This window comes from Ptychodera flava, chromosome 19, assembly GCF_041260155.1.
Source record: "Ptychodera flava strain L36383 chromosome 19, AS_Pfla_20210202, whole genome shotgun sequence".
Classification (NCBI taxonomy): domain Eukaryota; kingdom Metazoa; phylum Hemichordata; class Enteropneusta; family Ptychoderidae; genus Ptychodera; species Ptychodera flava.
Window position 1 is genome coordinate 22,711,620 of NC_091946.1, and position 15,190 is coordinate 22,726,809.

The 15,190-nt window shown below is 38.8% G+C and overlaps 1 protein-coding gene across 1 annotated transcript; it reads left to right on the plus strand.

Annotated features, from left to right (window-relative positions):
* Positions 1-2,364: 2,364 nt before the first annotated feature.
* On the plus strand, positions 2,365-12,906 carry LOC139118954 (epidermal growth factor receptor-like). Its single transcript, XM_070682535.1, has 8 exons — positions 2,365-4,296; positions 4,785-4,911; positions 8,136-8,303; positions 9,290-9,492; positions 10,006-10,138; positions 10,790-10,835; positions 11,269-11,347; positions 12,508-12,906. The coding sequence occupies exons 1-8, from the start codon at positions 4,233-4,235 to the stop codon at positions 12,666-12,668; spliced, it is 981 nt and encodes a 326-aa protein (XP_070538636.1). The 5' UTR covers positions 2,365-4,232; the 3' UTR covers positions 12,669-12,906.
* Positions 12,907-15,190: the final 2,284 nt, after the last annotated feature.

Genomic DNA, 15,190 nt, shown 5'->3' on the forward strand with positions numbered 1-15,190 from the left:
TTGTTGATTCATTCATACTGTTAAGTTTCTAAATAACTGCAAAAGGAAAAAAATAATCATAGATCTCCCAAGGCTTTGAGGTGCCAACAAGACATCAGGGTACACCGCTGGTGTCAATTCTTTCCTATATACACTCAGCGTCGTTGTTCGTCCTTCTTTCCTACATACATCAGCAGACAGACTGTAGACGCCAATACCTTTTCAGATTCGATTTGCCTTGACCCTTGGTGAACATACCTTAACATTGTGTTTTCAACCGTATCGGCTGAAACTTTCAAAACAAGGGCAGAAACTCATTCAGGCCAATATTTCCTGGGTCACATGTTGTATCAACTGAAGTCAAATTGTCATACTTGGTGTCAGGTTCCCTTATTTGTTCATTCAAGTTTTCCTCCTTGAAATGCAACTCTTCCAAGTCATCATCCGGCGCCGTGTCATTCAAACACCGATTGTACTTAATCATATCGCAGTGTACCTCTCAAAGTACCTTGTCTGACTTCCACAAAGGATTTTATTGGGATCCATGGCACATTTCATCCAAATCAGTGAACCAATTTGACTTCTCAACAAAGAAAATCAAAATTAGGCTATTCTAAATGGTGTCATCACCCAGATGTCTTTTGGGCCTATTCTGAAATGAGGATCGTTTTGAATCCCATTTAAAAGTCGGTATAAGAACAGTGCACTAGAATGTACACATGTATATCAAGTTGTGTCACAATACAAGCCAATATTAACCATCGGGTGGTAATTTTTTTTAAAAATGTTCGTGTCTGAAGCCATTTCTAGGACGTGTTGGAATGAGGACACTGTATTGATATTTCATATGCTCATCAAATTGTGTCAGAATACACCAAATATCGCCACTGGGTGACCTGTCACAACATTTTCCATGATTTGTTACATAGACATGCAAGAATGGATTTCGTTAAAAATATACAAGTACATCGTACTATGATGTGTATTCATTCGTCAACTTGTGTCACAATAGGATCAAGAATTCTTTTATTTTTCCATGTGTCTAGCTTTCTGTTTTATAATGCATGCAAGAAGACTAAAAAAATTCATTTAGTTAGAAAGTTCAGCTTCTAGATTTGGTAGTTGTTCTTAGTGTTTTGGAACGTTTATATGTCAGGCCAGAGAAAAAAAAGATATTGTTCTTCACATTTTTCGGGCAAAGCTAAAGAGGCGGCATTTTTTTTACCAACCAGCAAAATCCCCCACTAGTTACATTGTTACTGATGACTTGGAGTCTAGATTTTACAAACTGTCCACAATAATGGAGGCATTGTATATACAGGCAGTGTTGACAGGACAAATTTTAAGCATTTCCACATCCCCAAAAAGAAAACAATAAAAACTGTAAAAGTATGCAAAACAAAACTGCTCTAAAAGTTGTAGTGGGGAAGAAGGTAAGAGCACTGAACAAATCCGTTAATGCGAGAACCAGGGGTTGAGTATGGTAACTTAAGACACTTTTAGCATCCGCTTGTTGGATATTGCTAGCTCAATACTACTCTGACCTTTCTGGCCTTTCGCGCTGACGGAACGACATACTCTCAGAAAGCACTGTGTAAGGGAGATGTCATTATTTACGGCCAGGGGGGTCAGGGGAATCAGAGGAAGGTCAGTCAAAAACAGAAAGCTAGAATTGGGGTTGCTCAAAATGTGGAAAGAAAGAAGGGAGATTACTCAGTTTTTGATGCAAAATGAATTCAAACATCCCTTAGATTGCATCATTTCACATATCAATTTCTCAAAATTTTTCATTGTGACAGGGTACACCCCCCCCCTCTCGTGCTCTCCCCCTTAGGGTGTTCTGACAGTCTTACTTAGTAAAAATACAAATTGAAAACACCTCTCAAATTGCACCAGACTGCGCCATCGCACACATCAATTTTTTAAAAATTTCCACTCGAGAGAGGGGACAGCCCCCTCTGATACTTTCCTACCTCAGCCTCCCACATGTTCACCCCCTTATACTTTCAAATTCTGTCCAGTCAGATATCTTATTGAAAACCCTCTCTTTATACCCATCCAAAAGTAAATAATACAATATGGTTGGATACTGGTTATATCGTGAGCTTTTATATCTTCATTTTGTTGAATATCATTTTGTTGGTTTCACCTTTTTCAACTGTCTTGAAATAACCAATGATAACCTAGCAGCTGCAGGGTACATCAGGATTCGAAAGATCTTTACTATTTCTGTATTTTAGTAAATTTTACAAATGTATATAACGATATTTAACTTTTCTAAGTGGCGGTCAGTCAAAATTTAAGTGTTAGAGAGAGGGGTTACTCAAATTCATCATGGTTGGCTGGGGGTTACTCGAAATTTCAAAGTTTCCGATGAAATTCCTCCGACCACCCAGGCCGTAAATAATGACGGCTCCCTAAGAACTAGAGTGATCGAATTCTTCGTTGGTGAAGAAAACTTAATGTAATACCCTGTAAACGTCATTGAATCCCAACACCCCGACGAACCACCAACAATTTGTGAAGAGAATGGCGACAGGGGAGGTCTTCAAGGTCATTGTGACGTACGTTGTATGACCGTCTTGTCAGATCTGAAGGTGACATTACAAGATTATGTGTGTAGTACTGTACGCAAGCGCAGGTACTATGATGTAATCCAGCGTTGCGTCCGGGGAATGTTTAGCTATCCGCTACGCTTCTTCAGAAGCGGCATATCCAATGGCCGAACACGTCTTGCGCCATGTAGTGCTATGATGTCAAAGCCTGCAGGTCAGCAACTTTCCCCCTTAACTTATTGGTCACAGATTGCTTTGTCTACATTGCAACAGTTGTACTTGTGAAAGGGATATAATAAATTTATTAGATAAACTTTAAACACCTTTGGGCTGGTTTCTGTCATTTGAGAGTTTCTGGATTCCATAGATTGATTTTGTGTCGGAATCTCCTCAGAATTTTGTTCGTGTCATTATTGGGTAAATTTGATATTGCGTCGGAACCGCCTCAGAATTTTAATTCATTTTATTATTGGGCAAATGTAAACTTTTTCACTTAGAATAAGTTTATCCAAAGAGTTCAAAAAGTAATAATGACAGAACAAAAATGTTCTGACCGACAAGAAATTTCAGAAACAAGAAATATTATGCAGATGATGAGATTCGTACATGCTCTATTTTATTTATTTCTTTCTTCGCCCTTTTGTGTTGCATCTTGTTCGTTTCTCTCGCGTGTTTTTATCGTATAGAGCAATAAAGATTTTTAAAAACCCTGCCAGTGTAGCAGTTAACTGTGATTGAATATTTTCCGAGCGGTGTGCACGGTGGATCTTTATTTGCCTCAAAAACTTTCAAGTTCACCAGGATATCAGATTGTCCATCTCTGACAGGGATAGGGTAGTATATAAGACTGGATGTTATGGATGAAAAGGATGTGGGGACACTGTTGGAGTGTCATCCTGACCTGGACACAGGTGAGGTACGTGTTTTAGACTCAGTGTATGATTATTGCAATAGTGTACTAGCTGAGCGGTAAGCACTCAGAACCCTGGTACTCGTGAGCCAAGGTAGATGATCGACTTCATAATGCGTGACATGAGGGTTGCTGGTTGTCGCTGGAGATGTCCATGTGGGAGAGCGAGATGACAGATAGATGCCAGAGCTACCGACAGGCTCTAATACGGTGTGGGCGTGCTTCTAAAACTGTTCACGTGTAGAAATATGATACATGCGATGTTTCGTTTCAGATACTTTGGGAACCCATAAATGAATACATCAACACGTATCCACACCCATCTAAACCCTCTGTACCCTTCAATCAACACATCGGTAACGGACACTTCTTAAAGTCGAACTTATTAGAAACATGCTCCATCACACTAGTTTCGGGCGTTTCCGTTGATTGCACTGGGGCCCACGGTGTGTCTCTACAAGGAATTCCTGGATCCTCCCCGAAGCTTAGGCGGAAACGTGACTCTCAGTGACGTAAGTGAAAGCGACCAAACACCGGATTTCCCGACGAGAAGAAGCCAATCAGCACTCTATTGGTCCACCGGGACTGTTGTATTCTACAATATTTAGAGATCAAGTCCACTACCTGTGGTAGAGTTCCTTGTGACGTATATGAGAGGAACCCCTTAGCTTATCCTTTAATGAATACCAAGCTCTTAAAAAGTAAACATGCGATCCGATCCCCTACTTAAAAAGAGGTGCATTAATGCCATTTATTCAGTCACTCGACAGTTTCAGTAAACGAGCGTCATGGCTTCCGTGAGAATCTTCTTCGCTATCCTTGTACTCAGTTACATAGCCGCTGCCGAAAAAGGTAGGTAGAGGTGACAGTTTAAAACAGGCCTCGTTCTGTCTCGCTTCTGCCGTTAGCCAGTCTATTCATCATTTTGGTAATGAACTGGGCATAATGTGTGGTTGTTGAGTGAAGCTTGTGAATGTGTGTTCACAAAACTTCACTTTGAACGTAGCAAACAAATTGCGAATAGAATACCCCGGTTGCCAATATATCTCTAAAGTTTGACTTGTCTATCCGTTCATCACGATTAGGTTTGCCCGCAGTGCATTACTTCGTCAAGACTGGTGCGCGATATCGTTAGCATGTGCAAGGGCTTGGTTGGCATATTTTATAGGTTAAGGCCAATAACTGGGCGCCTGCTAACCGTCTACGCTTTCCCATGTACACATTATGCCAACTTCATGGTGTTATGTTTCAAGTGGTGTGAATAAACTACAAGCGGCTAAAATACAAATTGCACAGTCGTTTATTAGTCCCCACGGACACCTGTTTTGTTTCTTCTTCAGTATGTCCTGGCTTTGGAACACCAGAACTCTCCAGACACGGACAGCTTGACCAGAGCAACATCGACTTCTTCAAAAATTGCACCGTCATTGATGGAGACTTGATCATAAAGTCGTCAACCTTCAGAGGGTAAGTTTAATCAAAGGCGCCCAGTGTGTCAAATGTAATGTATAACGCAAAAAGGTCCCTTTTAAACGTAACTGTATGCCACAGTCTCTCCATCGCGGAACTGTGTGAGTACACCGAACACTCAAGCGCCCGTTGTTTCAGAAACTTAGTCGCTCAGAAAAGCAATATATACATTGTATATAGGTCACTGATGATACCAATTGACTTCTGACATGGAATGGAATGTTAGTAGCGGTTCATGGTTATATAACTTATACGTTAGAAGCACAGCCCTGCTGCCAAGATGGCCTGAAGGGACTAGAATGCACAGATTCACAAGAAGTTACTATAGAGCTGTGGTCCCCAAGGGATGTCCGTCTGCATGTCATCAATAACTACTTTTTAAAAGTCGTATCGTAGGGTAAAATTATCTTACAGCACACAACACATGGAACACATTATACCCTGATCGGTTCGAACAATTCCCGACGATGCCATTCCCGCGAGCACGAGTTTTACTAGTTAGTATTTCCGCTCCATCAACCTACACAAAAGTCATGGGCAACCCATGTAGCTGTAGGTGAAAATAGGTGAAAATAGGCCGGTTGTTTACGACGCAATGCCTATCAAATCCAATGTTGTTAGCACAACTCCATATCGTTTTATGTTTCAGGCGAAGGAAAAATCATTCAGCCGCTGATTAGTCGATATTTCGGCATATTACATGTAAATTAAGGTTTCCACATAATCAACTCACTTATTTTCATAGCAATATTTCTTGTCAAAGATGACATTAGTACCTTTCATAAGCTTAGACTCTCAAATTTAGTATGGTAACAGTAGTTTACTTGAAGGATTAAGGAGGTACATATTTTAGGCAGAAAACCTCAATTTTTGTGTTAATGATGAACATGAATTTGAGTCAAAAACTTGATACTATTTTATGAAATTTGAGATCTCATTTTAAGCTAGAGTGTATGTAGTAAAAAAAACGATTTTGTTTTGCATTATCTATTCTAATTTTCAAATGACAGGGGTTGAAAGACTGACATTCAAAAATGTGGAAATTTCATCGAATTTGATCCCGTCAGAGTGGCGTTAAATGGTTTTCTTGTTGTTTTTTTTTTGTTTTTAAATGTAGGCGGAGAAAAAAGACGTAAGAAAATCGGGTGATTTGCATGAATTTACACTAAGTCTTCTTAATGAAAATTGAATGACTCTTTGCAAAAAATGTTTTTTGGAGCAAAATACGGTGTTATGCGCAATGCCACTTTACACGAAACAGAAGTCACATTTGTTGCCCTTGTAATATACCGTATACAGCTCCTGGCCTAAAATATGTTCGCAAACCGTGCAATAGTACATTTGCAATCTATCGGTGGAAAAGTTCCAGATGGACCATGAGACCAAAGACCTTGCTATCTCGAAATCTGAGAATATAAGTTAGTCTCTGTGCTTATGATTACTATCGTAACTTGCTTGATGTATACAAACACCCGTCCATATGCATTACAAACCATGTGACTTGTCGGATTTCCTATACACAAATAGGTTCTTCTATACTGCATCTTTTACTTTGAGGGATATACTCTCTCTCGGCCCTCGCTGGCTCGGGGTAGCCACAGTCGCTTGTGGTTCGACACACGGAGAGGGCGGCCGTAAACATTCAGAACATTTCATATGTTTACAACGGTAAACATGTCTAATGTTTACAACCGCCGTGTATCGAACCATGGGCGATTGTGGGCGTAGTCAGCGAGGTTGAGCCAGACTACACCAGCCACAGCGGAGGTCCGTGAGAGACTCTCTTGGTGGGAAAACAGTGTCAATGTCACATCGCATGCCTACACCCATGTCTCAGGCTTCATAACGATAGGGGGTACCCCTGTGACCCAACATTTACAGGCCAATGACCTGTACTTGAATATTCCACACGACAAACAAATTACTAGTAACCTGCACTCGAAGTTGCTTTGTTCAGTATGTTCTTTCTCCTTGAGGAAAAAATCTTGACTGCTGATGTCTTCGTGAGGAGTAAAAAGGCAGGAAAAACAACTTTAGTCGACGAGGTCGTTGACATATGTACAAACATCAATACATGTACTTTAAAAAGATAATTTCTGGCAACCGAGCGTCATTTCAGAACCTGCGCGTCATGGCTTTTTGGGGTTACATACTCAGTAGTACGGCTATCCTTGTTGTCTCTTTTTGCATGTCCAAAAATGCTAAAAAGAAAACAGAAGTATTATGCAGCCAGTGATAAAAGACAATAACTGTTGCATCAATAGTGCCAAACTAGCTGTGATAGGAATGAAAAAAGAAAGTGGAAAAAAAAACCGCTTCGCCGCATCACTTTTGCTGAACGTCAAGGACAAGAAACATTTTTTTGGCCTGAACCATATCAAACATTTGACCACGGTCGACGTCACTCCACAAAATGTGTGACCATGATTTGACAAACTTTATCGTTTACCATGATCATATAAGTGTAACGTTTATTCCGTTTGATAGTAATTTGCTAAAGGTGGAAAGTGGAGGCCACAAATTAAAACCAATAGGTCTTTTCAGTTCCACAATTTTGCTGTTCAGTCAACTCGCCGCAAGACGCAATACAGTCTTAGTACTACTAATCATAACCTCTTTCATATTATACCACACCTTTTCTCCATAAGAGATTCAAAGACGTCTTCTTGTGTATCAAGTTTTGTTTGCATTCAAAATTTCTCAGAGCTTCCTTAAGAAGAGCGCGCCACGGGGACAGATATCGTCATAATTCGGGCTCTCAAACTTTTACAGTTCTTTTCTGATATACCACTTGTGGGTGGGGTCATTTTAAAGCTCTTGGTGTAAGAAAACTTTTAGCCGTCTTAGTTTTTCGAAAATCGAAAATAACTGCATAGAGTCAACACAAGGATGGCGGCCATTTTGAATTTCAACTATTGGTAAATCTTAGGTAATTTGTATCTCTAGTGCCAAAATTTGCACGTTGACCCCTGATTTTTATTCTTGATTTTGAAAAAGAATGGTTGAAAGATTTCGTAAGGAAAGTGTGAGAAAAAATTCAAGTAGTTCACTTTCACGGCGCATACTACCTTAAACTGAGTACTGGTGTTACGGCTGTCAGACGGCTTCGTCAGTCAGTCTAGGGCATTGTCCGTTATCATGTGCGGTGTGGCCCATTCGATTCGATTTGATTTCTTGTGATTTGAATTCGATTCGATTTGTTCTTATCTCACCTCCGACAGAGACAGATTCATGGGAATAGTCGGCATCGATCCATTTCAACTTGAAGTCTTCAACTCCCTGAGAAACATAACGGGATACCTCGCTGTCTTGGCGTCGGGAGAGTCACAGGAAAGTCTGTCGGCCTTGAGTAATCTGCAGGTCATCGAAGGAAGAACGCTGCTTCAAAGGTAAGAGCACTGTCCGCGCCATTAGTTGGGCAAGGATGCCAAAGTTACTTCTCGCTTCACCTGGCTATTTTTAATTTCACTCTAGCTATTGGTCTTTATTCAGTACTAATAGGCCATCGGCCCAGTATACTTTACAACAACTTAGTAAGTACAATAAATGTCAGGAAATGATAGTAATACATGACCATACACTACTCCTTTCAGTCCTTTACATATATTGCAGATCATGCGGTTCATTTCTCAATCCCATAGCATGAAATATGCAAACGCCTAAACGCTGCAAAGTATTAGCATCATCAGTAGTCATTAGTTGAATAAAACTTCTTTCCGTTTGCGGATTAGAATACATTGTTGGAATATGCTGCTTTCTTTGACGGTCAAAAAATTAAAACCAGTAGAAAGTGTTATTCGTTTTCTATTTCATTGTATATTTCACTCCTCAACTTTCGATTAGACATTTTCTTTCGTTTCATTTCAAAGAACAAGGTTCCATCTTAAATCGTCAAACTGATATCCGTCCCGTTTAGGTTCTCGTTAAATTTTTTACTTGTGTCTTTTCATTGAACACTGCATCTCACAAAATAATAGTACTGTCCGTTTTACACCACTCGAAATTCTTTATTTCAAATTGGTACATATTCCCATTCGAATTTCATTCCACTTTCACGGGTTTTCTCAGCAATGTTCATCGTAAGCCATTTTTAGAGAGGATTATTATGACAACATAAACACGTGTATGTATTCACGAGTATTTCTAGACTGCTAGTATTTTGTCTTCGTCGTATCATAGACACAGAAAGGGGACTTTCTACCGTCTATTATTCTGGCAGACTGGCAGGTTCACTTGATAACAAACCTTGCAAACAGCGCCCTCTAATGGCCACAGGCAGAACTACAACCAACAAAGCCATGTACCAATGTACCGTAATGCGGTCACCTCACCTTTTACATTTATGCAATTGATACATTTTCTGCTTTTTACACAGCGATTATTCACTTGTTATAATGGATACAGCGCTAACCTCCCTTGGATTGAACTCGCTGAGAAGTATCGAGAACGGCAATGTCTACATCCGACGAAATGCAGCACTGTGCTATGTGAAGAGCGGCTTGTTTGAGAACACGGGGATATTCTACAGCGGAGGACAAAGCGCACATGTAAGACAAAATAGGCCGAAAGATTTATGCCGTAAGTGCATTATCCATTGATTTATCTCAGGTAATTTGACAGGGGCGGTAGGAATAAAGTGGAGAAATCGAAAACTTGATGGGGAGGGGGTCGATAATTTTTCAAAGTAAAGAGAGCGTCAAACTGTTTAAAAAAGTATAGGACCATGGCCATAGCTTTAACTTTGATGATTTTTTTCTCTCTCTATTTTTGTTTTTAATGTTAACAATAGTTGTTTTTTTTCTACTCCACAAAGCATACTGAGATACTCTGTATTAATATCGTCAACTTAGCCTTTGCTGACTCAGTGGTATAGATTGCATTGTTATTTCTGACAAGGGAGTTCTAGTCCGGACTAGAATTCAAATATAAACAATAATAGCGCATTTTACACTTGTAGACGCAGTAAATCTAGTGTATTTTTATGATTTTTTTTATCTAGAAACTGCCCTTTTGAGATTACGAGATGAAGTTAGGATAAGATAAGCTTAAAAGTTAAAAAAAATATCACTTTTCTCATATTAACTCTCATAGGTGTTGAAAATCATGTATGCGACAGAGAGTGCACGGATTTAGGATGCTGGGGTCCTGGCATTAACCAGTGTGGTACATGTAAAAACTACAAACTCGATGGAATCTGTGTGGATTCATGCGATGCTGATGCAGGGTAAGTCAGCTCGTCGGCCATCTTGAAATGGGTGATTTGCATATTGCCCCTGACGCGCAATATACACCATGCTGCACACAGATAAGGTCATCTCCTTCTAAATAGAAAAAAAGTTCCATCATCTCTTCAAGCATAAAACACATTATACCGTAGGGTTTTAGAATTTAAATTATTAGTGGTAATTTATTCATGTGCGTTATTTCTTTACTCCATGTAATTTAATTAGTATTTCTCTACGTGAGTCGTAAATGGCATTTTTCATTTGTGAAAAGCGTATACTAAGAATTGAGGTAGTACAAGAACTTAATTTATTAAATGTAAAATTGACTTTCTTGATTGATAACATGGAATAATTTGTATTTTACCTATGTGAGTCCTAAATGGCATTTTTCATTTGTGAAAAGCGTGTTTGAAAAACTTAGATATAAAAAGTTAATTTAATCTTGCTTTCGAATTAACTTCTAGCAGGAAGTAAAATTAATTTAAAAGGAACACAATGTGTGAACATCCAAAATTTCTGTAATTGAGTGCTTGATAAGCGATTTGTCGATACTGGCTACAGAGAAATACGATTTCGTAAAATATTTAATAACTACATGCACAATGAATAAAATGTTAAATATCTTCGAAATTATATTATTTTAATTTTAGACTCTATGTTTTATCAGAAGAAGACAAGGAGTGTGGTCATGATGAGGTAAGGATACAATAAAGCTGTGATATTGAAGAGATGAAAAATTTGAAAGAGTTCAAATGAATTCACGGTGGGATCTAGACTTGCTCCAAGTCTGTGGGCGTATAAGTATCAAAGCATATATAAATTGAAGGACTAAATATTAGCAGACCGATGCGTTGCTGGTAGGCTGTTGCGTTGATCGTGAGGTGAACGCCTTTGCCAGCTAGTAACTCAGCTGCCGAGAAAAGCCAGGGAATGGGGGCCAGTCTAGGTGGGGTCGAAGAAAAGGTAAAATAAAGAGTGGTCGTGACAAATAAACAATTGTCGTGATAGACAGCATCCTGACAATGCAAGTAACCATAGTGATAACGTGAAAGTCAAATTGCATGTATTATAGGTGAGAAGGACATCACTTTGATAGAATCGTTTTAATTTGTTTATTACATATTCACAGGAGTTTGAAGTAGATTCCGAAGTTGGTCCTGGTTCTCGAACTTGGGACTGTGATCCAGACGATGTTGAAACATGTTTTAGTAAGTATCATTAGTTTTGGGCGGGAGGGGATCCCAGACTTCTTCTGTGCCATCTTAATAATGTTACAGTGAAGTGGCAAAATCGCATTTCAGTCCTATCTAAGTAAGCGCTGACATGAGCAGGGAAAATCACAAAGGGAGTAACCGAGAACATATTTAGAAATAAAGGAGAATCTTACTAAACAAGGTAGATTTGTTTTGCGGGAAAAAGAAATCGAATCATATATCTATCTGTGCTAATAAAATACCTAAAGAATAACATACGTTTTTGAGTATTTGTACAGGACCGGTATTACTTTTATGTTTTGTTTCAGTGTTTGTTGTATCTTTTTATCCAGTTTGTCTTGAACGAACTTGTTGCCACATTGGAGCTCTATATACTTTCATGTATTTCTATTATTTTTCTGATTTTCTAAAATACAGTGTATTGTTCTACCCAAACAATTACACCGCAACAAATGATGTTGATTTTTGCGATTCTGTTACATGTAACACAGCCTGCGTGAGAGATGCCAATGTTGTTTTTTTGACTCTTGAATAGAGTTGTTGACCCTAGAATAATTTGTCAAGAATGCAATACGGTTTCTTATTGTACGCTATCCCCAGTGTTTGCAAAGTTGCTACTTTGCACATCAAGGAAGAAGGAGAAAATATACATGTTTTCCAGAATACAAATATTTGAAAGATAAACTGCTCTCAAAGGTCGTATGGGACCCCTACGACTAATGTGTATCCAAGGTGTGTTGACGATTGATGAAAGTTAAAACATGTTTGTCATAATATACACCGTAATATTTAAATTTTGCAGCTATATAAACGTGATTTTTCTTCATACCGTGCATAAAATACATTATTTGTAAACAAGAAAATTGCGCAGGCGCAGTTCTGACGACTCCCTCCCTCTAAAGTGTGACCATAGACAGTAGAGAAACTACTGTCTGTGGTGTGACGCTTCAGGTTGCACTTGTTGCAACGACCAGAATAAGCAATCATTCAATTCGAAGGAAGCACAGTTTGTCTGAACCAATGAAGGTTCACACTTGCCTTTGACGTGACATTGATCATGAATCTTTTACTGTAATGGAAAGCTTCATAAAATATTGCAATATTTAGGATGCATAGTAGGGGAGATTTTTAACATTTCTTTCGTCTGTTCGTAGACGAGTGTCAAGCAACGTTGCAGGAGCAGGACAATGTCAACGCCCAATTGCGAGCAGAGGTCGAGGAGCTTCGCAACCAGTTGAGAGATGCTCGAGCTCGAAAACAACGTTTACAGAGAATGCTCACGACCACCGGGACCCAATCTCCCGGCGATGACTAGGTGCTTCGGCGATCGAACACAACTCCACGTTTTGAAGATTACCTTCCCCATTACAATATGTCAGACCGACTTGATTATTTGTTCGGACCTCTGCCTTTGAAGGATAGACAGGCCATGAAATCTCATCATGCTTTCCGCCCTACGGAGCGAAGAGATAATTACATTTTATCTTTATTTTTAATCAATATTTTTATATTCTATCACAGCAAACAATAAACGTGTAAACCTTAAAACGTTATCGCGGTATTCTCTGTATGGTTTGTTCAAACACGGTCCCTCTGTGGTTCAAACTTCATTGGACCGGAGAGATAGCTGTGGTAAAATAAATTATAACACGCCACAAATAAAATTCCTCACAAAAATTATGTATATTCAATGTTCTTTAATACATCACATCTTCCCACAATCTGATTGAAGTCAGGTGTACAAATTTTATCCATCTTTTACCCTGGTGGTACTCTGTTGTTCCCAATCTGCTGCTGCCGTCTGTCTCGAGATCGAATCAGATTACATGTAACCCTCCCATTCCTCCGTTGTATCACAGGAAACTCTGGCTCCTTGTTTGTTTGTTTGTTTGTTTATGCATGTTTGTTTATTTATTTATTATGTACATATGATTATCCCATATGCGATAGTTGTATTTGTGTTCATGTTTGTCAATAAAGAACGACGTTTGTTTATTTATTTGCTTTTGTTTGTTTCTCTACTAGTCAATAAATGATATCACTTTCTAAATACTCATCCTTTCAAGAGAGTTATTAGAGAAGGAGCAAGTATTAAGAGAGAGTGGTGGACGTGCATGAGTGCTTACTCGTCATGGCAAAGGCAGGGTATTCTTTATTTCACATGTTGGATTGTATTTGAGACGTTTATAGCATTATTTATGACTAGTAAACAATTGAACAAACAAAACCAAACTCTCTATTGACAAACATGAACACAAATACAACTCTTTCTCGTCTCTATATTGTATATGGAAAATAATCATACATAAAAAATAAACATGTATAAACAAACCAGAGCACCCTGTGCTTTATAACAGTACTTTGTCTCCTATTTTCTCCATTTTATCGTCTTTACCTTTCTTTCCAGAATCTGGTGTCAGCCTTATAGTCTATGTTCCACAGACTGCACTGTAGGGCTTCCATCCAGCCACCCCTACACAGTAGAGGCTAGGGGTAGCTAGCTGGATGGGAGGCTCGCAGTGCAGTCTGGGTAACCAAGACGACCAAATTTGATGTCGTGTGCGATCTGTGATAGCGAGTATGTATGTGCAAGTGCTTTATGAACTCTACAGCATGTGGAGGGGTCTCAGTCTGAAAAATTGTAACAATATAGTTCGGCTGTTGAACCACGCTTTTTACTGTAAGGGTGGGGATTTAGCAAAGTGAGTTAGACAGTCATGTCTTCCCTAGGTGACTAGGTGCTATACGTTGTGAGTTCGAATCTGATCAAGAAATTACAGAATTTTAAATTGATCAAACCAGTATATTCATCATTAGGTTCAAAGTCTTTGCAGAAAAGAGACGCCTATGAAATGTGAATTAAAAGCTTGAAAGTCAACATCAGTCACTGCACCTCACATTTCCCAAATATGTCATTCAGTTATAAAACTGTGTCTTCTCATTATTCATTTTACGAATGACAGCCTGACCTCGAAGATTTCAAATAGAGAACCTTGTTTTATTTGTCTATCTGAAAAAAGTCTGGGACAGGTCGGTACACATAGGTTAGAAAAATGAAAATACAATGTGCTCAAAGACTCTGGCCACAAAGATATGACATTTAATGGGCAAAGCTTTTCTCGAAGTGGATTTGTTGATGCGAACACAATCCCTCCATCACGTGATGTGAATGAAAACAAAATCAAAAGTAGTACAGGTGATAAAGTCAACATTCAAAGCTGGAGAGAAACTCAACTCTTTCTTTCAGTGCAGGACTTAAACTCACTGATATTTTCTCAATTTTATAAAAATCTTCCTTTCTTTCATAGTTTGTTTTTTTCTCACCTACAAGGTTGATTCCTGCCATTTGTTTGCTACACTTTTTGAATATTTATCATTTCCCAAAAGCTGATTGGCTGTTTCCATGGAGTTATGCGAATCATGCCCTTTGCTCCTATACTACCACACAGAATTTTATTGTATTATTTAATAAGGTTATGCAAACGTCAGGCCTTTGGTTACAGTTTGCAATTTACTGTTTCCATGGCACTATGTAGATACATTAAAACATCTTTAATGACTTTACGACGTCACGTACACTGGGCATATACTTTGATATCAGCTCTTCTCGTTTAAGGTAGAACGCACCTCACGGACAGATATTTGGACTTGCAAACTTTTACAGTTCTTTTCCGATCTATCACTTGCAGGGGTTCATTTTAAAGCTCTTGGAGAAAGAAAAACTTTTAACAGATTAGTTTTCTGAAATTCGAAAATTTTATCTTTCCCCATAGAGTTAACACAGGGATGGCGGCCATTTTGAATTTTAAATATCAGTAAATCATAAGAATTGTTTCT